Source organism: Ambystoma mexicanum, chromosome 5p, assembly GCF_040938575.1.
Source record: "Ambystoma mexicanum isolate Mex_15411 chromosome 5p, UKY_AmexF1_1, whole genome shotgun sequence".
NCBI lineage: Eukaryota > Metazoa > Chordata > Amphibia > Caudata > Ambystomatidae > Ambystoma > Ambystoma mexicanum.
This window is the reverse complement of record NC_090930.1, coordinates 800,329,866-800,354,188: the sequence shown is the minus strand read 5'-3', so window position 1 is coordinate 800,354,188 and position 24,323 is coordinate 800,329,866. Positions and strand designations below refer to the sequence as shown.

Genomic DNA, 24,323 nt, shown 5'->3' with positions numbered 1-24,323 from the left:
CCTGCTTGCTCGCCTAACAGGGAGGCCGAGTATTTACATTACAAATGGAATGTCCCCAATTGCTTACAGATGGTGCATCTGGGGTGGATATGCATTTTCTGTGATATAAGCAGAGTTTATCATAAATCACTTGCAGAAATTGTGTACGTCCACACCAGCACTGACTATACGTTACATGGCCCACAATATGCTTCGAAGTTTGGATGCTAGCACAACAATTAACGTTTTCTTTTGCAACTCGCCTTTCTACTTGACCTGTCTATTTTTTTCCCCAATAGAACTGATGGGAAAATAATGCATGTGATCCCTTCTCTTAATAGATGATTGACATAAACCTACACTTGTTTGCAAGCCGTGATGCCTTTGTTTAACACAATACTCCTAATGGGTGGCCTTGCAGTGGGTGGTCGTCAGCTGTAATGGATGGAAGGTAACTCTGCAAAAACATAATAATATAAGGAAAAAGCTAAAGACTGGCTCTTACGCAGAAACATAACTCCTCTACACCATTTGTATTGTAGCTCAACCACACTTAGTGATATTAATAGATTTGGTGCAGAGGCCCTCCAATTAAGGGAACATTAAACAATTGTTCATTAAATTCCAATCAGCCTCACTGTCCACGGGTCTTGCACACATACCTTGATTTTGAGTGCATTCAACAAGTAGACTTTAGTATGTTCTAAATGTCTCAGTGAGTTAAGTGGTCGCTCCATCATCATTGTTCAGTCGGCAGATGATTGGTTGAAAAACCTGACTGCCCCAACTTCAGCCCTCCATCATTATGTGGTTTTTTTAACCGAATAACATTATATTGACTAATATTAAAATCTACAGTGCCATGAAGCAAGAGGAGTCTGCCACAGGCACTACATAAATTAGGGGCACACTGGAGAGTGCAAATTCCACATCTTCTGTAAATAAGTAAAAACACACTCCACGTTTCGGCAGAGCCCTTGGTCAGGATTGATGCCATAGTGAGTGCCTTCTCCTTGACAGTAGTTTGTAAACTCTATGCTTGTGAAAGTTATAGCAGACAACATACAAATGGTTTCTAGTGGATCCACTTGTAGTATTGGGATTTTTGAACCTTAGTCTACACTAGTCCACCATAAATACTCACATTTCTATTGCCTTATTACAGATATGTTTGACTTCTATTCCCCATAGATACCGGAGGCCAGTTCCAAGATGCAACACATATAAAGTGGGAAAACTATGAGTCAGCAACTGGGCCCCAAGAATGCTATGCACAGGAATCAGAAGCCATTATGGCTATGGTTGCTTTGGGCCTAGAGATTATATGATTGAAGCAAGCCCAGGCCTCTCCCAGCTGAAGACTGTTGGGGTGGTCAGGAAGGTTCCCCATGATCACGAGAGGTTCATGTTCGTGCACTATATTGATGACTGGGGTGGCGGTGAACTGAGCGCGAGGTGCAATTTCATATGTAATGAAGTGTAGGTAATTATAGATGGGATATCTTACTTTAGTTTTACTGTTTGTCTAGAAATTGATGTGTTAGCTTGCAAATGCGCAGAAAGATAAAATATCAAACCCACCAAATGTAAAAACATCCATGCACATTAATACAAATACACGGGGAGTTGATGAATCTCAATATAGTGGGCTTTTTACACATGGATCAAAAACATAGTAGTCTGGGCTGTTTTGCAAAGCGAACTTTGAAACCAGTTCTGTGTGGTTTTAGAAGCCAGGAGATGGGTGAATAAGTAACGTATTTATTTATTGGACATTTGTATGGTGCCTATGCACAAGTGTTTCAAGGTGCCAACTTCACAACCTTCGCGGTCAGCACAGCTGCAGAAACTAGCCATGAGTTTTATGGTCTGTTAAGTATTCTAGATATTAGATGTAATCGTCTGATGTCTGAGAGCGCGACAGAAGGTGTTTGTTATTTATTTTGGTCAGCAGTAAAGCACCGAGTAAGTCAATGCCCAAGGTTGCCCAGAAGTTTTAATAGTGCGATAAAGTGGCAGTTTTGTAGATTGGAAGGTTTCAATGGAATGGTGACCTGGGGATTGAGATAATATCGCTAACTCACAGAAAAATTATTTACCTAGCCTGCCACATATCGCTTGAAATATTTGTTAAGGTTAAAGAGCTTAGGGCAGTTACTGCTAGTAATGAATTATTTGTCAATGCCAATGTTTACCATGTGCTGATGTCATGACACACCAGAATGAATCCTAAGAAAAGGTGTGTTCTACATTTGGTCTGAAGATGAAAATTAAGATAAAACAGGCCAATCCAAATGTAGGAATTGGGAAAAGATGTGGTTTCTTTGAAGAGGTTTTTGTCAGATCATATGTGGTGGTGAATTGTGATAGAATGTCTAGGGGTGTTTAAACTGTTTTAGAAATGTATGTAAGATGTGAGCTAGTGTGGTTTGTTTAGACTTAGGGTTAGTTTGGTCCTACAACACCATCTAACTGCTCCCCAGATAATTGTACAATAAATCTTGCTTTATGTGCAAAGCGTGCACTCGTTCCTCAGGTGGTGGACCAGGTTTGGGCTGAGGTAATTAGGAGTCTGTCCTCACAAATTTGGTGAGCGAGGTAGGAGCCCAGGCTTTTTAATACATTGGGGGTCTTCCTACCGCACCATTCAGCTGTGGCACCTCACTGCGGGACCAGTCTTCCATGCACAGTGAAAAAGAGGTCTGTGGATGCCATACTGTTTGAAGATCTGTCTGCTCCCCAGAGATGTGGTGCTGTGGATTCGCTGAGCAGGACGACTTGATGGAACACCACTTTGGAGCGCCCCAGGTTCATGTGAGTGCACGTTTGGGGTGTAAAGCAAGAGGGGAAATAGGAATGAAAAAGGGTTGTTTCTTTGATTTAAGGGGTTTAGTAAGGGTAGACATGGAGTGTGGGTGTGACATTAGTTGAGATTGAGGGGATTGGAAAGTGGATGTTTTGACAGAGTGATTGAACTGTTCTAAGTCTCTTGTATATATTTTGTACCTGGTTTGTTATTTTAGAGGTGTAAAATGATGTCTTACCTCATAGGACAGTGTGAGGTTTGTCCTGGTACTCTTTAGTTTGCTTTTCTGGTTTGCTGGAGCCCTAAACTGAAGGTGGTGTAGTATCTTAGGGTAAGTCCATGGGTGTAATTATAGAGGGGACAGGGGGTTTTGTCCCCCACAACTTCTGTGGCATGGCTTTTTGTCCCCCCCATCTTTTGGAGGGAGGACAGGGGGGCCGCAATCATCAATTATTTAAATGGACAGCACAAGCCCAACTGGGGTGCTCAGCAAGGCTTGCTCTGTCTCATTACATAATGAAGTGATGCCTGGCAGCCACGCTGCAACACATTCAGGGCTGGAATGCCGTGCGTGGCTCAGTCCCTCACCCTGGCTGGCCTGATTCAAAGTCAGCAGCCAGGGTGCTGAACTGGGTGCTTCAGGGAGTGGCGCCTGTGCTGTCACACTAGCAGCAACACTTCCGGGGGCCAGCGGCACAGAGCGTCGCTTTCTGGCTTCGTGTTTGTGCGACACACAGACAGGAACTAGGAAGCTCAATCAGCTTCCTGGTTTCTGTTTTGGGGCGTGTGAGTGCGAAGAGGTTAGGTGGGTGTAACCTTGACGCCATGGGGATCTCATACACTAATTACGCGGATGACACGCAGATCCTCGTGACCCTGACAGGCAACTATGACACTGACTCCAAGACCCTCAACACCATCTATAACACAATCCAAACCTGGATGGCTGCCAACAGCCTCTGTCTCAACTCTGACAAAACCAAACTCCTACTTGTAGGCTCCCCCGACACCCTCAAAAAACATGACTCTCAGATCACCCACTTCACCATTGATTCCATCATAATTCCAGTATCTGAGTCAGTGAAAACCCTAGGCGTCTTCCTGGACTCTAGTCTGTCCATGACCAGACAGGTGAACGCCATTGCCTCCTCAGCTGCCTACTAGGCCAAACTCCTCAATGCAGTTAGACCCTACCTCTCCAGCGACACCTGCACAAACATAGCTAGGGCTATCACTGGATCACGGCTGGACTACTGCAATGTTCTCTTCCTAGGGACCTCCACAAAAAACCTTGAGAAACTGCAAGTTACTCAAAACAACGCCCTACGCGCAGCACAAGGCATCTCCAAAAGAGAGCATACATCTACTGCTAGAAGAGCCTCCCACTGGCTGCCTATAAAAGAGAGGATCATCTTCAAAACCTTGACCCTCACTCACAAATGCATCCACTCCGCAGCACCAGCCTACCTGGCACAAAGGATCCACCCGGCCATGTCCTCAAGACCAACCAGGACCCCCTATACCAACCTACTCACCGTACCCATGGTAAAAAGAACACGAGCAGGGGGTACCAGCTTCCCCTACCTTGTGGCTCTACACTGGAATGCCCTCCCCACTGCCCTGCAAGCTGAACCTTCACTGACCACCTTCCGCAAAACCTTGAAAACCACCCTTTTTGCTTGATTCTCTACCGTTCCTCAAGTACACCTGCCATATGTATATTTGACTTGTGTACACCTCCATGCATAATATGTGTTACACCTATGTACCCAATGCTGTAACTTATGCATAATGTAACTAAGCTTGCTGCAAGTAACAGCGCCACAATGCCCTTGGGCTGCCTGCGCGCTATACAAATGTAAAAAATAAAAATAAAAAATAAATAACATGAGACGTGTCCAGGGCCGCATTTGAAAGCAGAGCAGAGGCACTTTAAAAAAAAAAAAAAGTATTGTGTTTGTGTATGTTTGTTGGGGAGCTCTGTCCAAGCCCTCTGAGCTAAAATACATGCAAACTTCCTAATTAGCATATAAATTGCACCAACAGAAGTGACATCACAGAAAAGGACATTGCAAGGTGCATCATCAGTCTTTGAAACTTGTAGGCACCATGGAAGTGACTTTAGAATAAGTTGCCATAAATAAGCCAAGTGGTAAATAAATTTGTGGTGCAAAATACCTAAATTGCAGGAATTGCTCAGCACACATTGTCCTGCCAGCGGGACAATTTTGGTGTTGGGCACCCTCTTTGAGGTGTCGAAAGGGAGAGGTCTCCCAATGACAAATGTCCCAGCCTGGCTCTTAAAAGAGCTACGGGAGGGCAGCTTGACTACCCCCTTGTGACTCTCCCACTCGGTACTCCACTGCTTGGAGCCATTGGCACACAGGAAAACATAACTTAATTTTAATCAGTCAGAATCTTGTAGAAATAATCTATCAGCATGTAGACATATAAGGTGCTGTGCAGAAGCCACGTTTGGATATATATGGCATTTAAAAATCTATACCAATTATACTTGGTCACCCACTGCACTGCATTAACCAATGGTTTCTGCCTTTGAATGAAAGGAAAAATCAGGCAAATTGCTGACATGCCAGTGAGCTGGTCCTTTCGGCCATGGCTTTGTAGTTTATCTGGGTCAAGTCAACGTCACCTGAAATTTCAGTAATCAGGGGGTGATAACATCTGGTCTGCTGAATAGACGTTGCGCCACTGTTTCCATGTGTTATTGTAAATGTACATATAAATGTTGTGTGCCCACAGTTTATGTCAGTGGAGGTGCTGGGTGAATTTGTGTGTGAGTGAGAGTGTGTGCAAGCATGTGTGTTGACTTTTGCGTCTGAATGAATGTTAAATAATGCATTGTTTGTATTTACTAGTGTAATTAAGTTTGTGAATGTTATGTTGTGTCACTGGGTGCATGGCAGGCCGGCTGAAGATGCGTGGGGGCCCAATTGAATTTTAAAGATTCGCCACCAGTCTTATGAAAGTTATAACAGAGCATGAGCAATGGACTTTTGTGGTGTAGTAGTTTAGTGTTATCCCTCAGGGATTTAGGTTGTTTGACTGACATACAAAATCACGGCAGAATTAACCGTAGTCATTTTCGCTTGCAAACATGTTTTTACCTCGGTACAAAAAACCAAACCCATGTCCCTTCAAACCGCCAGTACACCCATAAACCCCCCACTTACCTTTTATCAATCCGCTGCCTCTCCTGTAACCTGCAGCGTCAGATCCATCCCTTTAACGCGGGTCGGATCTGGCACTGTAGCATCTCTTTTCTTCTTTTGTTTTTGTTGGGTCTCCTGCCACCAATGCTGAGGAAGCGGGGGACATCCCCGCAGCCACCGAAGTCAAGAATATCGAACATGGGCTGAGGGGACCACCCCTGCAACCACTGCTCTTCATGTTCAGTATCTTCAGATTCGACCTAATGGTGGTGACCACATTCGGTCAAGTCTACCATTCAACCAAATGTATTTTTAACTATTTGGCCGAAATGATCCCTCAGAGCCACCATCTGCCCTCCCTTCACCCCACCCCTTTCATTCATATGTCATGTCCCCCCCAACATTTTCAGCAAAGTTACTCCACTGGATAAGTCCAACCGTAGATATCTTTCTGAAGTAGGTCCTTGACATTCTCTTGTATTAGATGTGCGGGCGGAGCCCTCACCTCACTTTTCTTGGTTAGTCAAAGTAGTGAAGGGGAAACTTCCCGTAGTCAGGGAAAGATAATTTTGCTGTACTAGTAAAAGAAGAGAGAAGTGAGAGCAACGGTGCTGTAGTGGAAAGCATTGTGCCCCTCCCATGCTCGTGTGGTGGGAATATCTCGGAAATATTAGCTGGCAGGTGTTTTTGATATGATCCTGTCTTTTGTGTAAGAGTGAGAGGTAGCATTGAAGTAAGTAGCTGAGTGAGGTATTTGTGGTATAAACGAGTACAGTGAGTGATTGTGGGGAGTGACTAAGAAACTGTGTAGGGATTAAAAGGGGGGTTCTTATTTTTTGGTAACTTGGAGAGGAGTATGGAAACTCGATTGAATCATTTCTGCCAGGTGTTGCCCAGCTATAAGGCGAACATTCTAAACTACCACGGGTAGTGTTGGCGGTGAAGTAGGGGGAATACAGTCAAATCTTGGCCTATTGAGGGAACCTATGATACAGGGATTTTGGAGAACCTGCATACCTTTTGTAACTACAAAGCACAAGGGCTCGAATTTAGAGAAGCAGTTAAACATCTTGGAATTATGGAGAATGTATGCAAAAAGGGGGAGGGCCAAAAAAAAGAAGGGTGCAGGAATTCCTTCTGCACTACCCCCATACGGGTGCTATCATTTATCGCCCTGTGCTCTAGCACCTTGAAACATTTTTTTTTTTAGAACTATTTTATTAAGAATTTAGGAATTACAAATAGATATCTCAGTAAACATGCATCATACTAAACTACATGAATCAACAACCGGTAAATATTGAAAGGAAGGAGCCTTGAGACATTTCTTGCACTAGATGCAATTACCAATAAAAGATCTCAGACCAAAAAACTGGACAGAATCAAAGAATATGGCAAAGTACTACTGTATTCTTATTTTAATAAAGCACGGTACACTGACAAATATTGGCTGACGTTTGCACACACCTACACAAATTTTATTACACAGAGGTCTTATACCCAAATATGACATCATCCTATATGGCAAACCATGCAACCTACTGAGAAACTAGAGAAAACTCCTCTTGATAATATGGAATTCTGAACACGGGGCTGTACTGATAGCCTTTTTCAATTCTTTAAATCCTCCAGTCATCTCCTCTGTCCACATTATTTTTCTCTTGCCCACCTGTGCTTCTTTAAGTCCTTTTAAAAGTGGTTGAATATAAGTACTGTAATCAAAAACCCAGGTCCTGCAATAATTACATAGACCTAGAAACTGTTGCATTTCCCTCAGTGTTTTAGGTTCTACAGTCTTCAATATTACTTTTGCTCTCTCAGGTGTCACTTTCCTCCCCTCATGAGAAATCAATTGTCTTATGTGCACAACCTCTTTCTGGCAATATTGTAACTTCTCTTTGCCCACCTTTTACCCTTTCTCTGAGAGTGTAGTCATGAGCTTAACTGAGCCTTCTCTGCATCTTTCTTCTGTCTCACTGAACACCAAAATGTCTTCTACACGTTGAACTATTGTGTTTTTGAGCTGGATATTCCCCAAGTCCATCTGAAGGACTCTGTTAAAGATTGAGGGGGACTCACAGTACCCCTGGGTTATCTTGTATATTTCAGGCAGATATTTCAATACGAAAAGGAAGTCAAATTGTGTGAGTCTTCACAAAGGGGAATTAAAAATAACACATTTTTAAAATCTATAACTGTGAAATACTTGGCCTTGGATGGCATATTGCACAATATTGTCATGGGATTTGGAACTAAAGGAGACTCAACTTCGACTCTATTGTTTAAAGGGCGAAGGTCCTGTATAAACCTCCACGATCCCACATCAAATGTCTCACTATTTACAAAGCCGTATTACATGGAGAGTCGGGTGGCATCAATCTGCCATGCTTCATTAAAGCAGAAATGGTCAAACATATACCTTCATCTGCTTCTGTGGACAGATGGTATTGCTTTGCTCGTGGCGAAAGAGCTCCTGGTTTAAGTTTGATTGTAACTGTTCCTACTCCTTTTAATAGACCCATGTCATATGGACTTGTGGTTCATAAAGTATTTGGTTCTTTCTCTAAGTCTTCTTGGAGAAATGTTTGTACCTTTTTTACCATCACCAATCTCTGGGGTATTTCTCTATTCTCTACTTTAATTCAATAAGTGAGACTTATAAAAAATACAAACTCGTTGTCTAAATATTCATTCTTGAACAGCTCTTCATCTGTTAAATCTGTCAAACTGAATCCTTCAGTGAGAGCTATCACTGTTCCCCATTCTCTTCCCTCATCATCTGCCCCATGAAGAACCACTCTTTCCTCTCTGACCACTGCTGCTTCGAACAATAAGGGAATAATCTGCCCTTCTTCATCATCCAGAGGGATTTCTGGTCTAAACAAAAACTTGTCAGGTATTCTTAATAGTTTGCCTATCAGTCTGGGGAACCATGATAAGTATTCACCATTTGTTTTAGTGTTAAGTGGGGTGCATATAGAAATCTGGAATTGTAATAATTTTTTGTATGTAGAAAAGAATGTCTAAGATTGTAAATTATGTAAAAGTGAATCTTTTAGTAGTTTTCTTGTCACTTGGGTCATCATGTCTGAAGATGACAACTAATTTAAAAAGGGGAAATTTAAAATTGTCTAGTGTTATGTCGATAGTTATGTCTTTTATAATGACAATGATGAATTAGATCCTACAATCAATGCACATGGTTCCGCAGTGGATGACACATGGTATAGCCATGTGAGGAAGGTGGGGAGAGAGAGATCCATAAGAATATTGCTACATCTGATCTCTCATCCCCCATGCTTCTCGGATTCCTAGGGTATTTATCCTTAGTGAGGCACAGGTAAAAGGTGTGCTATGCTTAAAGCACCTAGCCCTGTGCAGGGTTTGAGGGCAGGTTAAAGGGCAGTCAATTATGGCATCAATCATACCAAGTGACCATAAAATCTCATGGCTGTTTTCTACAGCTCTACTAACCATGAAGGTTGAAGTTACTGTTCACCTGCCTTCTGAAAAACCTGGCAAGGTTAGTTTAAAAGTCAAAGTATGTTTTGCAAAAGGGGTCCCAACGACTGTGTTATTATTGTATAAGCATGCTTTTACATTTGGTGAGTTTAACATTTTATCTTTCTGTGTGCATGCAAGCTAATATGTATCAATTACTAGACAAATAATAACATATCCAATTCATAATTAACTACACTTCAGTACATTACACCTCAGGCCTAGTGCGCTGCCACTCCCAGTAATCAATATGGTGCATGCAACATGTACCCCTCGTAATCATAGGGGCCCTTCCTGACCACCCCAACATTCCTTCCTTTAGTTAGTACTTTAACTAAGAAATCATAATCATCTTCATGGAGAACAACCTTACAATGGTCTCATTATGGGTATACTCCTCTGCTAACCAAACCCAACTTGTCCCCCCCATTTCTGAAGTCTACCCGCTACTCCACACAAGCATGCTAATTTGGCGGAGGACACAAGACACCTTCAGATTGAGTACACATATAGGATGAAGTGGTGGTGACCCTAGCCTTGGACAGGATTACAGTCATCATGGCAGCTGCTGCCAGTACCTGGGCAGAGAAACATCGTAAGAGCATTTGACAGGAACAGAAAATAATGAGAAAGAAGACAAAAATAGGCAGAAATAGGCAACAAAATGTTTGCAGCGAGGCTCAACCAAGAAGGTACCCAAGAGAACAAGGAGTTGATCCACGATTCATTGGTGATACCAGCCTCAGTTTCCATGATCACTTTCAGTTTATGCAAGGCAGCAATTTGTTTGCGTGAACCTAACGTTTTCGGTGTCATTGGGAGGCTTAAACATGCAGCAGGTTCTCCCAATCTTTTGGCACACTCTGCCCTCCATTGCTGTCAGGCGGTCATGTATATGCCGGTTTGGCAGAGTTACGAGCCTGAGTCCTCGCAATGCTCCCTAATGGCTCTGAACGCTGACTCTGAAGTGTTAACAAAAAGCAAGAGTTCATATCTGGTCACCTGGAGCCATTTGGTATTGGCCGCTGCTTGGGCTCCAGGTGCCAGGAGTGATGCAAAGAAGGTATTGATGTGGCTAAAAAGCTGATATCGGTTGGGAATATCTGCTAAAGCCTGTGATGATTCTCCTGAAAGGTAGTTAGAATTTTTCCTTCATTGCAATTGCTCCTGATTTTCACAATCAAACCTAGTCTTTGGTTTGTCCATATAAGATTATGAAAGGGATGCAACTGGCACAGGGGACAAAGGTGGCACAGATGTGACATCAAGATTTGGATGGGCCAAAATTAGGTGTTCTTCAAGGATTGTGAGAACGGGGACATGAAGAGTAGAGAAGCTGCACACACCTCACCAGGCTGGAGGCAACTGCCTATACACATTCTTTCCACAGGTCCAAATATGATCTAAAAGAGTAGCCGTAACTCCAGCCAGGTTTGCAATGTGAAGCATGCAATTGCAGTTCCCATTTGTGCTAACGGGCACTGTGCCATCGCCCTCAAAACATAGAGAAAAATGGGTGAGTGTCTGCATCTTAATAGGTTTTTCTGACTCCTTGAACCATGTCAAATATTTCAAATGATTTCTCCATACTGTCCCACACTCTTGATTTATTCGTGCCACCCCTTCTTCTGAGAGTTCCCTCATTCCCCCAGCTCTGCAACTTTTCAACCCTTGCTCCCATTGATTTTTTTTAAATAGCCCCTTCCAACGTCAACTCAGCTTTTTGAATACAGCTGATGTATTTCTGCTCTGACCCATCGACAACCAAGCAACCTTTGTCAATTGGTATGATTTGTGCCGTATTTGACTGCCCTTTAAATGGCCCTTGCACCCTGCACAGGGACAGATGCACTAGACAGAGCACATCTTCTTCTTCTACCTCACTCAGGATATATACCCTAGGAATGTCAGAAGAATGGGGGTGAGAGAGCAGATGTAGCAATAGCCTACTGATCTCTCGCTCTCCCGATCTTCCCCATATGGCTATACCATATGTGATCTAGTTCATCATCCCCTTTAATCCCAAAAATCATTGTCAACATTTATTTTTCCACTTAACATAGGCATTTTAAAATGTTCTGTGTATACACTGCTTGTCAAACTCAGACATGATGACATAAAGACCATAGAAACCATACACAAATTAATTTAAACAACATTTACAAATCTAAACATTTCTTTTCATGGGCTAAACTATTTAAATTGCAGATGATTTACACCCCCCCTCCCCCTGCTTGCACTGAAATGAACGATGAATCCTTAGGGCGTACTTGACCTTAATGCCTGCTCCTCTGCCGGTGGAGAGCTGCCAGTATCTGTTAGGGCGTCACCTAGTTGATTCCAATTCTTGTTGCCCCCTACCTTCACAGCAGTCGGAGTTGTGTAAATAATGTGTTGAGGCCCATGGAACATAGATGAGTTCTCCTGGGAGTAGCTGTTTCTTGCGTTGATCGTTGGTAGTTTCACCGTTTTCTCCTGTTGTCTGTTAGTGAGAAGACACAACCTGTGAAGATATAATCTTAACACTTTGTGTTAATGCTGTAAGGTATTCCCTAGACTTCTCTTCTAGGACCACTGCAGTCTTGTGAGCGTCTGATGTCCTACGTGTTGGTGAGAGAGGTGTATGTCGCCTATGCCCAGTCACAGTTTTGTGAGGGCTCAAGTGGTGGTACCTCCTTGGCTAATTTCATAATAAAAACAGGGCTAGTGGGAGGCATGTATACCATGATTTTATAACTCTGCTCATATTTTAGCGAAACAGGCCTTCACCTCATTGAGCCTCTCCACACTCCCGTTGGCCTGTGGGTGGTACACCGAGCACAACCTATGCTCCATTCCTAGCACCGAAGGGATTTTTATGAGCAAGGCATTAAAGAAGTGGTTTCCATTGTCGGATTTTATGACCTCGTAAATTCCCCATCAATTACTTATCAGATGTTACTGCACCTCGTTGTCATGTCCACAAAATCGATGTGGAGCTCCTTGAATAGACAATCATCTATTGGGTACTTCCACAAATTTATTTTTTGTCAGGTGGACAGGCTCAAGTGTGGAAGTGTCAAGTCAGAAAAGTGGAGACTGGTTACCACTTCCTTACTTTCATACAGGGCACTGAATGCTTATCCTTCCCCGGTTGCCTAAACATCAGCTATTATTTCTGCTTCTGGTTTATCAGAAAGAGTATATTATGTAACTCATTTATTTTGTATTACAGAAACAGTTTTCTCTGTAGAAAACATAAAAAAAAGCCTACAAAACAGCTTTATCACTCAGTAAAAAAAAGATATACAAAACAACATAGACATTTGAAATGTTTTGACAACAGAAATGCTGAATACAACACAGCGTTTGCGCAGTGAACAACTTTTTCACATACAGAAAAATGTTGTGACTGGGGGTTAGTATCATAGTCATATTTCTACTATTTTGTCAGGCACATTGGTGTACATGGTGTCTTTTCTATTCTGAAGAGCACAGAATAAGTAAGATTGCCTGATTCAAGTTGTCAACACGTGTTTCAGCTCTCAGTATATCTTACACTGTACTCGTGTGTACACAGTTGGTTAGTTAGGGAGCCATCTTCAGCACATACAATTCATTTTAGTGCAGCAATAGTCAGAACAAACTTCCCCATTGCTTATGCAACCTTGCAACAAGGCCGACGTAGAAGGGAGATATGTGGTAATTTCCAGTCGTAGGTACTCGGATTCCAAATTTCTTCTGAGCATGTGCAACTGTGTCTTGCTCGAGTGGGGTCCTGTGGGATTTCATTCAATGTCCGTGGACAGTTTGATTTGGCTGTGTTACTTATTCTCCAACACTTGCAGGGACTTTCTGCTCACTTTTGAAGAGCGTTATAAATTTCTGTCAGTCGTACAAATCCTCTGAATGAATAAACAAGAGGGCCTGGGCAAAACCCCACTCACCAACCTCATGTTATTTCCGGGATTGAACTCCTTGCACACTACACAATTCTGTACAAATCTACTTACCTGTTATTGTAAGTTAGGGATAAACCTGTCCTCCTGGAACCCTACTGCAATTTGTCATCAATAAGTATGTGACAGGTTGTGTAGTTGCTCTACAGCCAAAAGAAGCAGCTCTGCAGGTATCACTACCTTCCCTTGCACTTTCTATCCCCAAAGCAAATCTGTGGTGTGTGAACATATCCTCTCTTTTTGCAGAGCTCCTGTTCTTCTCTAGGGGCTTTCCTTTGTATTTCTGTTATCTGGAGAACTGGTACTGCGGTGTATGGATCTGGTAACTGTACCTTTTGGGACATGGTTTCCATTATCTGTGAAAGGCAAATACACCGATTCCTTCACTACCTTGTCTGTGGCATAATTTCCGATAGCTACTGAATTCATGCGGTTAGTACGGGCTGTGCACTTTACTAGACCTATCTCTGCTGACAAGGTTAAAGCTTCAATTAACCAGCAGGATAGAAGCACAACATGCTGGAGAGGGGACCTGCCAGACCTCCTAAACCCTCTTCTCTACCATCTTAATAACCCAGAATGGACAGTGGAGGTGGTGTACACAGAGTCAGAATAAACCATGAATGCCTTCCCCATACTCATTTCTAGTGCCTCTATAAGCGCCACCAGTTCTGCCACTTGTGCAGAGTAATGAGAAGGCAACCATCTCTTCAGTCTGACCCGGTACTCCCCATCCACAAGACCCATTACAGCTGCACCCGTATTCCTCTCGCCCATCTCCTGGTTGATGGCTGAAGACCCATCAACAACATACACCTCACCAGCCTACAGGGCATTCTCTTTCACATTCACCTTCTATTCCTCTTCTCCCCCATACATGTCACACTCGTGAACCATATCCTCAGGCTGCACTGGCTCTGCTACAAATGCCGCAGGATTTACTAGGTGACATCGCACAAGATGAATCAATGCATTTGACAAAATGACCTCTTACCCTGAACCTGTCGGAGTTGTCAATGTGGATTTAGACTTTTCTATGATCGCAATGACTGCATGCTCCACGTACAAAATCACTGGGCAACCCGTAGTAATGGTTGAAGGCTTTTGAATCGCAAAAGCCGCTGCCACTAGGGCTTGCTCACAAGGGAACTGTTCCTGCATCACTGGGTCTAGGAGTCTGCTGTAATATGCTAAATGTTTGTGGCCTAGCGATGTTTGCTGGGTCAGGACCTCGGCCATCAACTCCCCATTTGAATGGGAAAGCAGATAGAATGGCTTCTTCTAATTTGGGGTTGCCAGGAGCGGAGCATTGCTGATCGCAGGCTTGAGTTCCCGAAAGCAAGTCCCCATTTCCTCAGGCCACTCTAGCAGATCTTTCACCTTCTGTGCTTCCTTTAGTCCCTGCATTAAGGGTCTCACAGAGCTAGAGTAATCGAAGATCCATGAACGACAATAGTTACAGAGCCCCAAAATCTGCTTCATCTATTTCACCATGTCTGGCTGAGGCATATTCTGAACTGTGCTGGCTCTCTAAGGCATTACCTTTCTTCGTGCAGGCGATATTACTTGCCCCAAATATACTACCTCTGTCTGACAGTACTGCAATTTTTCTTTGTCCACTTGGTTCCCTTTCTGTGTGAGCTGGTTGAGACATATTATTGAGTCTCCTCAACACTGCTCCTCTGAAGTGATGCAGCCTAATAGATCGTCCAAGTAGTGAATAACGGGACTGAATACATGTACATTCCCCAAATCCATCTGAACCACCCTGTTAAAACAACCAGAGATTTTCAATACCAGTACAGCAACCTTGTGTGCTTGAATCTCTGACCATGATGTTTAAACGCCACCAGTTGCTGAGAATCGGGGTATAAGGGAACAGAGAAAAACACATTTTTTAAATCAATTACTGTGAAGTGGGTTGACCCCGTAGGGATGTTTCTGAGAATGCTGGCAGGATTCTGTACCACTGGCAATTCTGCTTCATAAATATTATTGAGTGAATGCAAATCCTGGACCATCCTCCATTTGGACCCCTTTGCTTTCTTCACAGGGTAGATAGCCATATTGCATGGGGATACAGAAGATTGTATTAAGCCTTGTTTTAACAGTGCCATAATGGTCTTATAAATCCCTTTGTCTGTTTCCTTAGACATGGGGTACTGCTTAACCCGTAGTAATATCGAACCAGGTTTCAATTTTATCCTCACTGCTCCACCACTCTTTAGCAGGCCCACATCATGAGAATTGCTGCACCACAAATGTTCCAGCACTTTTCCCAAATCCTTCTTCATTATGGCGATGTATTTTTAATTATGAGCATTGTATGTGATACTTCCCTTTGCTCTATCGCTATCTGGCAATGCACCCCAATTTCAAAGACCATCTCTCCCGTGTCTTCCAAAAATTGCTTGTCAGACACATCCCTTAGCGATAAGGTCAAATCGATGCACAGAACTGTGCGCCACTCTCTGCCTTCCTCATCTGTGCCTCAGAGAACCATGCTGTTCCTTTTGATCACTGCGGCATCTAAGAGAATTGTTACAATGGCACCGGTCATTACTGCCTGTGGCACATCAGGCCAAAATAAAAACTCAAATGGTACTCGACAGGACTGATTTCTGATCCCCAGTACCAAACTCAACAAAACAATCACCCCATAAAGAAACGATTCTGCATGCACAGGAATCCCCCTAATCGTGCTGTTGATACAATAGGTCTGAAAATGGGCTGCTTCCCTTACTGGATACAACCTTGGGGTTGAGTATACTATACCCTGCTCCGTGAAAGCAATCAACATCTGCAACTTGCTCAGGATGTCACTTCCCAAAAGATACCCTGGGGTGGCCATAAAAAACAACAAAAGGGCTGATAAAGTTTGATTACCCACCTTGATATTAAGATCTTCAGTATAATGAACTGACACGATAACCCTGGAGAACCCCTGTGTGTGCATAATTTTGCCTTACTTGACTAGACTTGGTAGCCACATTGTCAACCATGAATGAAAACATTTGGTCACCTACCTGCACACCTATCTGCACACCTATCTGTGCTTCCTCTTCCGGATCAGTGGTAAATGGACAGGACTGGACACATAAGAGATCCCTGTGGGCTGTCCTACTCCTGGTACATATTAGCACCTGGGAGAGAAAAAAGATTTCCCCCGAAAACACTTGCTCCAGTGTGTTGCTCAACTGTTCCTTGGGGTAAAGGATTCTCGTCCCATGTCTGCACTGATTCTTGTGCTGGCAGAGTTGGTGGGATCCCGAAGGTCTGTGCAGCTCCAGTCATTGGTTTATGTTCAATCGGTGCCTACTGCAATTGCACAGAGCCTGGGGCATATGGCAGGCCTGCATCTATTGAGCTCCCAGCTTACGGTACTGTGGCCATTTATGACAATGCCTTGACATGTGTTCCAACCTTTCAAACGACCAACACTGAATAACATAGAATCTTCCATAAAATCTTCCATAACTGTTTCCCACCAGTGCATTAAACCGTGGACCCATTATTCTGAACCTGCCAAATGACCCACTTCCTTGTGGAAATCCTCCCCTGTCCCTTGGAATCCCTCTCATTGGCCTTGGACTGGGAGCATACCCGTCCACCCAACCCTGCGCCATACCCAATTCACTGTGTCCCTGTTTTCCCAATTGCACCTACTGTCCCTCCATAGAATGTGTAATTACTGCCCTTTCCAAACAAATCTTTGCCAATTTCTTTTGAACAAGCTTAGCCTCTGCTGTTTGTGCCTGCTCTACATTCTCCCTCTCTTTTTCCTGTCTTCTCTTGCAAAAAAGCAGAATGTGTTCCGGAATTTTCGGCCAACTCGTGACCTCCATCCCTACCACTTTATCTGAATTGTGCTGGACTTCTTTAGGAAGTCCCTTTTTCAGCATGTGGTAAAAAGTCACCACATTCTTGTTCCATGCTTCTCCCGTTTCAGCCCTCCCCATCCCCTGAATTAACTGGATGTGTGCTGCAGGATCATCATCCAATTTCATTGTGTTAGCTAAAATTGAATCGATATCAGGCGTATCAGGATACATAATCTCTAAAGCCCCCCATACCTGTGCCCTAACATTATAAAAATCTGCTCCATCATGGGTATTTGTATCCAACTGAACTCCTGGATACCGTGGTCTCTTTCAAAGCTCATCTGATCGCTCCTCCATTAGGGCACTGAATAAGCTCTTCATGTCTCCTATGGCCAACATGACACCAGCATTGTGTTTCTCTAACACATAAATCAACTACCCAACCCCTGCAGTGAGTGAAGGGAGTATCTTCATCAAGTTAATCCAGTCCATGTGTGACCACAGGACATAATACGCCCTTCCCAGACCCTGCTAGAGCCACGGAAACAAAGTTACCCTCGTTTTTTTCTGGGCTTCTCCATGTCTCCCCTACCACTTACTAAAGCCATGCGAGTTCCCAGTTGTGCCCGATGGCTCCATTGTGGGGTTTCTATTGATGCTACTGGAGTGGGAGGTAGGTCGACTATGGCCTGCTCTCAATGCTAGAAATCCTATTCCTCTATTTCTTCATCGTCTGCTCCGGCTACTGCATCCCCTGACCCTTGTACAGGCATGGAAGCATGATCAGCACTACAATAGGGTGCTGTTCCCATCCTCCTTGCTTAGCCCCTGTGCCGGTGGCAGCCTCGCCGTTCTCCATTTCCACCTCAACCTTTCTGATTACCGAATTGTCCAATCTAGCAAGAAACTGCCCATGTCTCCACCTTCCTTATTCTACATTCCTTACTTGTCTTCTCACTTCCTCCTGCTCTTCATCTCTTTGCTGCCATAGCAGCACTACCTCTTCACCTGCTAGCCTTAGTGCTTCCTTCATTTTTTCCAATTCTTGCGCATCTACCACTCTTTGCAGTTCTATCCTAGCAGGAACAGGCCTAACCTCTTCTTTATTTTCAAACATTAATCCGTTCTTCTGACTACTGGCCTCACTCTTTACACCCCTAGCCTATCTGCTAACCTAGCAGTCATGGGAGTTATCCCCTTCCTGCTCTATGTTTTTAACCTCTCTGTAGCCCTAACCATTGAAGGAGTTATCCTTCCACTTTCCTCAGAATCCCAGTTCTTAGAAATCATAACTGATAGAGGCATTACCTGTGTCCCTCTTGCAATCACTAGGTTAGCCACTGGGGAAAATGGTGGTATGAACTCATGGTCTGTGTACCCCTCTGCAGGTGATAAAGGATAGGACCCATACAGGGGTGGTGCAGAAGGAATTACTGCACCCTCCTTTTTTGGCCCTCCCCCATAATTTCAACATTATTGCCCTTCCCACTTTTTTCCTACATCCTCCATTATTCCAAGATTTGTAACCGCTTTTCTAACTTTGAGCCCTTGTGCTTTGCAGTTAAATGGGTATGCAGATTCTCCGATATCCGTGTATCATAGGTTCCCTCTGTAGGCCAAGAATGTATAATTTTCCCCTTACTCTCCTGCAACCATCCTCTATGATACTGTAAAATGTTCGCCTTACCGCCAGACAACACATGAAAAAAATATTTCAACAAAATCTCCATATTCCAACCCAAGTTAGCAAAAATGGTTTCATTAAAAAAACGATACCAGGCTGAACCTGCAGAGCAAAAATAATGTTCACCAAAGAACTCCCTTTTTACTCTTATCCAATTCCTTAGTTGTACTTCACACTCATTCACCGTACTCGTCTATACCTCAATTACCTCACTTCAATATTTACTTTCATTCTACCTCTCAATCACAAAAAGAAGACAACATGTTATCAAAAACACTTGCTGGTTGATATTTGTGAGATATCCTCACCACTCGAGCATAGGAGGGGTGAAATGCTTTCCACTACAATACTGCTTCTCTCACTTCTCTCTCTTGTACTACTAGTACGTCCTTCTCTACAACAAGATCATCTTTTCCTGACTACAAAAAGTTTCCTCTTCACTACTTCGACTAACCAAGAAGACTGAGACGAGAGTTCCACCCGCAGAGCTAATGAAAGGGAATGTCAAGAGCCTACTTCAGAAAGTTATCTACGTTTGGACTTATTTTTACGATACCACCCACCCTTAGTCAAGGGCTCCAGCCAACCAGACAAGCAACCTAAAGGGTTTCAGGACAAGTCTCACACTGGGTGTGCTGGGTAAGATACCCGCTCATACCTCTAAAATAACAAACTAGGTAAAACATATATACAGGTGACTTACAACACAGAACAGTTTTTTTTTAATTGAGGTTTAGCTGAAATCAATCAATTTCTTTCAATTTATAAAAATACAATTCTTAAATTCGTACTAAGTTACAGAAAAGAAAAGTTCTAAGTTATTTACATGCATGAAAACTTTGATTATTTACACTTATAGAAATGAACATATAAAATGAAATAATGTCAGTAACATCAGATCTATTAGATGAGTGGGGAGAATCAGATTACTTCTCCACCCTCTGACAATCGCTGTGAGATGTTTAACTGAAATACATTATATCTAGGCTAAAAATTACCAAAATTCTGTAACATAGATATTTTTGTTTTTTAACATTTCATCAAAAAATTTCAAACTATCCATTTCACTCTTACAAAAGAAGAGCACTAAGAAAATTCACAGAGGCCATGTTTAGGCTCATGTTGGCAGAGTTAAGAAGGAGAGCCCATCTAAGTTCAGGCTGCACATTTGCAACTACAGCCATATGCTTCTCATACAATTTGTTTCTCTGGGGAATCAGTGCTGCACATTCTATAATTAGATGTTCTAAGGTTTCTTTATGTGCTAAATCACTGCAGAATCTACAGAAATTCTCTGTCATACCGATTTGTCTACGTTGGGCCAAGACATCTCGGGTGAGCCATAAGTTAAATCTCATTCTAACAATTGCTGTACGTATTTGTGGTGAGGGTGCTTTAGCCAGATAAGATTCAACAACCCCCATTCTCTTTTCAACATAGCATTTGCTATTAAAGTGCTTATATTGCAGGCATAATGAACGAGTGTGAATCCAATCTTGGAGGAAGATTTTCTTTTTAGCTCTTGCCGGATTAATTATAAGGGTTTCCAGGTTAACATCTGCCACAGCCAGAACATGGTAAACATATTTAGTCCATTTCTGGATGAACAAATGTTTTGATGAAAACAAATAGGACGATAACACAGCAAGAATTGACACTTCATTGGCATTAACAAGACATTTACGCAGTAGAGCACATAATTGTCAATGATATTTTGCACTTAAGGATATAAGACCCAACTCATATCTCAAGCCTGGACCAAGAGTGGATTTTGGCATTGAGAATCTGTCTCCAGAATTTGGCTTCTTATTTATTCAGACACTGAGTAGAAGTGATAGCTCTTGACTCCAACCCATACAACAACAAAGGGGATACTTTTGTTGCCAAAAGAGCAGTGCTGGATTAATAGGGACTTTGCTATATTTATAAAGTACTATTTTAGTTTGAGATCTGGCTGATGTTAATTTATCTTGCAATGTGTGTAAATGCACTGAGGCAAACGTGGTGTCTTCGAATGGTAAACCCAGGTATCTGTAGTTAGGTACAACATCTAAAGTGATGTCTCTGACCCTCCATACAAATGCATTTCTGTTAGTTAATTTGGGGGTGTATACTACTATTTGTGACTTTTTTACATTCATTGACAGTTCATTTTCATCAAAGTAAGTAGTAAGTGCAGATAGTAACATTTGCAATCCAGTTATGGTCTTAGAGATAAGAACAAGATAAGAACAACATCCATTTTGTCAATCCGCACAACCTCAACCAATTTCAAACACACACTCCAAGTCTACCCTTCCCAAAACCCCTTAAATCAAAGAAACAACCACTTTTTTACCTGTATTTCCCCCTTGCTTGGGGGTAACGTGTGGATTTGGCCTTTAATCACCTTAACCCAAACAGGCCAAACCACTTGAGTGAGCACACAATTTTACATAAAGCATGTTTATTGTACATTTCTGTGGGGAGCAGTTAGTTGGTGTTGCAGGGCCAAACTAAACCAAATCACAACAAACCACATCAGTTCACTTCTTTTATACAATTCTGCAACAGTTAAAACACTCCCAACTAATTTATTGCAATGCACCACCCAAATATAATTGGACAAAACCCTCCTCAAAGAAATCCTATCTTTTCCTAAAACCTATGTTTCATTGGCCAGTTTTATCTTACTAATCATCTTCAGATCATATTCATAACACATCTCTTCTTATGATTCGTCCGTAGTTGGTCATTATGTCAACACATGGTTAAACATTGGTATCAAAACATAATTCATTACTAGCAATAACTGGCCTAAGCCATTTAAACCCTAACTCTTGATTTGCATATGGCCCGCATGAATATTCCATGCGATATGAGGAAGGCTGGGTGAATGATTTCTCTTTGCTAGTGATGCTATCTCATTCCCCAGGTCACTGTTCCACTGAAACTTTCCAATCTACAAAAACTCCAACTTTATCACACAATTGCAACTCCTGAATAGCTTTAGGCAGTGTCTTACACCGTGTTTTACTACTGACCAAAATAAATAAAACTCCTTATGTCATGCTCGCAGACTTCAAGAGATTACATCTACTATCTACGAGACTTATCAGATCATAAAATCTCATGGCTATTTTCTACAGCTGTGCTGAATGCAAAGGTTGAAGTTACTCATTCACCTGCCTTCTGAAAACCTGGCAAGGTTGGTTTAAAAGTCAAAGTACATTTTCCGAAAGGGGTCCCAACTACAGTGTTATTATTGTATATATGTCTTTAAATTGGTTGGGTTTAACATTTTATCTTTATGCATGCATGCAAGCTAATATGTATCAATTTCTATTCCAACAGTAACAGTAAAGTAGCATATCCCATCCAAAATTGACTACACTTTGCTACCTATGAAATTAGAGCATGGCGCCCAGCTCGACATCACCACCAGTTAGTGAAACAGTGTATGCAACAAGAAACCCTCATAATCATGGGGAACATTCCTGACCACCCCACCACTACCTGAAAAATGGTACATTAAAATGTGCTTTATGTACAAGACATGCAATCGTTCATCAGGCAGTGGACCCGGCTTGGGCCGAGGTAATTACAGGTCAGCCCCCACAAGTCCTTGGACCTCCCATGCAGAGTGGCCGCGGAGTGCCTAAGAGGTGGCAGGACCTCGTAGCAGTGACAACGGTGTGCAGGTCTATGCCTCCATTTTAGCAACAAATACTAAAGGTTGCTGTTCAACCAAAGCAGTGTTTTGCGCAATGACGCCAGCTGTTGCTCTGGCTCACTCAGCGAAGCATACACGGGGTGGGAGGGAGCGCAAACCGTACCGATATTAGCATGATGGTTGCCATAGTTCTTTACTGCCCATAGTTACATTAAGCAGTGTGGGCGTCTTGCCTCTAACCAACTGCACATGAGCTAATAGTCCTTGACTGCCTATTTGTTGTTGTTTCTAGCTACAAACAAGAACATGTGGGACAGTGATGCTCTACAATGAAAACGGCCTTTCTGTGTGCCTTGGAAGAAGCCAGTTCATGAGGTAATCTCTTAGCAGCCAATAGACGGGCATCTTCGCTTCCATGCCTGCACAGCTTTCGCTAAAAGACAAGGCTGCGCCTTATTTAAATGTCAGTTTCGAATGCTCGGTCTGTTTTGATTTCTTTGTTTCAAGTTGACAATATTGAAATACCCTCCCTTTTTTAGATGCCCCACCCCCGCTCTAAAATACCCCGCTCTAATGTAAACTATAAATCCGCGGCGCCTCTTGGGCACTGGCATCAAGTGATGGCATGTGTGCCGGTGTGGGAGTGGCGGCATCGCTCTCTCGCGAGGCGGTACCCTGCTCTCTCCCATCCCGTGCCTGTCGCTGACAGGGGATTGCTATCTTCGCCCGGCGCCTCACTCTGGCCCCAAGTGGGGTCTACGCTGCTCCGGACACCGGCTCCTCATCTCAAAGCCTTCTCCTTAGAGCTCCTCTCCCCACTCTTGCCTCGCTGAGGACGGGTGAAAGGCATCCAGGCACTTGCCCCTCAGAGGAGAACTTCACACCCCGAAGTAGATACCTTCCTTCGGGTTGCTGCGTGCCCCCCCCCGTCTCCGGTGGCCGCCTGCCGTGTTCCCCGTGCGGATGTGCAGCGTCCCCCAGGCGCTCTGTTTATGTCCCTGGCCGCCGGAGGAAGGACTTTTTCCGCTCCTTTCCTTTGCCAATGTTCCCGCCTGCCAGCTGAGCTGCTGGCAGCTCAGGGAAGCATTGGAAGGATAGGAACAGTCGCAGGCAATGAAAGAGGGTGTCCAGTCAAAGTGTGAGAGACCGGGTGTGAAGTGAGTGCGGGGAGAGCAAGGGGCCAGCAGCAGAGATCCCGGACCCGCCCAGTGCCATTATCCCCCAGCACTGCCCATCCATCCCCTGCTAAAGAGGCTTCATCTGCTATTACTGACTGTGCCCTGGCTTAGAGTCGGACACATCCCGAACTCTCTGCTGCTCGGCGTGCAGTCCTGCGGGAGGGTGGCGGGCGGCCCTCGCCAGCGCGCACCTGCAGCTCGCCCGGGACACGCGCAGCGCCTCTAACTGGGGAGGGGCGCTCCGCACACCGAGCCCAGGGGGCAGGAGAGATGCGCGCTGGCCCCCGGACACTGGCCAAGTTCGCGGCACGGAGTGCGCACGCATGAGAGAGGGCAGCAGCGCAGCCAGCGCCCGAGCCTCAGCCCCAGCGAGCCCCCACCCCGGCGGCAGCCATGGAGTCCCCCACCAAAGAGATCGAGGACTTCGAGAGCAACTCGCTGAAGTACCTGCAGCCGGAGCAGATCGAGAAGATTTGGCTGCGGCTCCGCGGACTGTGAGTATGCCGCCCCCCCCCCCACGCCGCTGGCTACATCGTGACGACCCCCCCCCCCACGGTGTTCGTTTGTGGGTTTGTTTGTGTAGCTGACTAG

The 24,323-nt window shown here is 43.8% G+C and overlaps 1 protein-coding gene across 6 annotated transcripts in view; it reads left to right on the top strand.

Annotated features, from left to right (window-relative positions):
* The window catches only part of PDE1C (phosphodiesterase 1C), a 2,232,090-nt gene that overhangs the window by 986,415 nt on the left and 1,221,352 nt on the right, over nt 1–24,323 (top strand). For 3 of the 6 annotated variants that reach the window (XM_069613222.1, XM_069613221.1, XM_069613220.1), the window contains exon 1: nt 23,169–24,226. The exons of the other annotated variants lie outside the window; for them this stretch is intronic. In XM_069613222.1, the coding sequence (XP_069469323.1) occupies nt 24,126–24,226 (101 nt within the window). In that variant the 5' untranslated portion in view covers nt 23,169–24,125. Of the gene's footprint in view, nt 1–23,168; nt 24,227–24,323 lie in introns of those variants that run through there. 6 annotated transcript variants of the gene reach the window in all.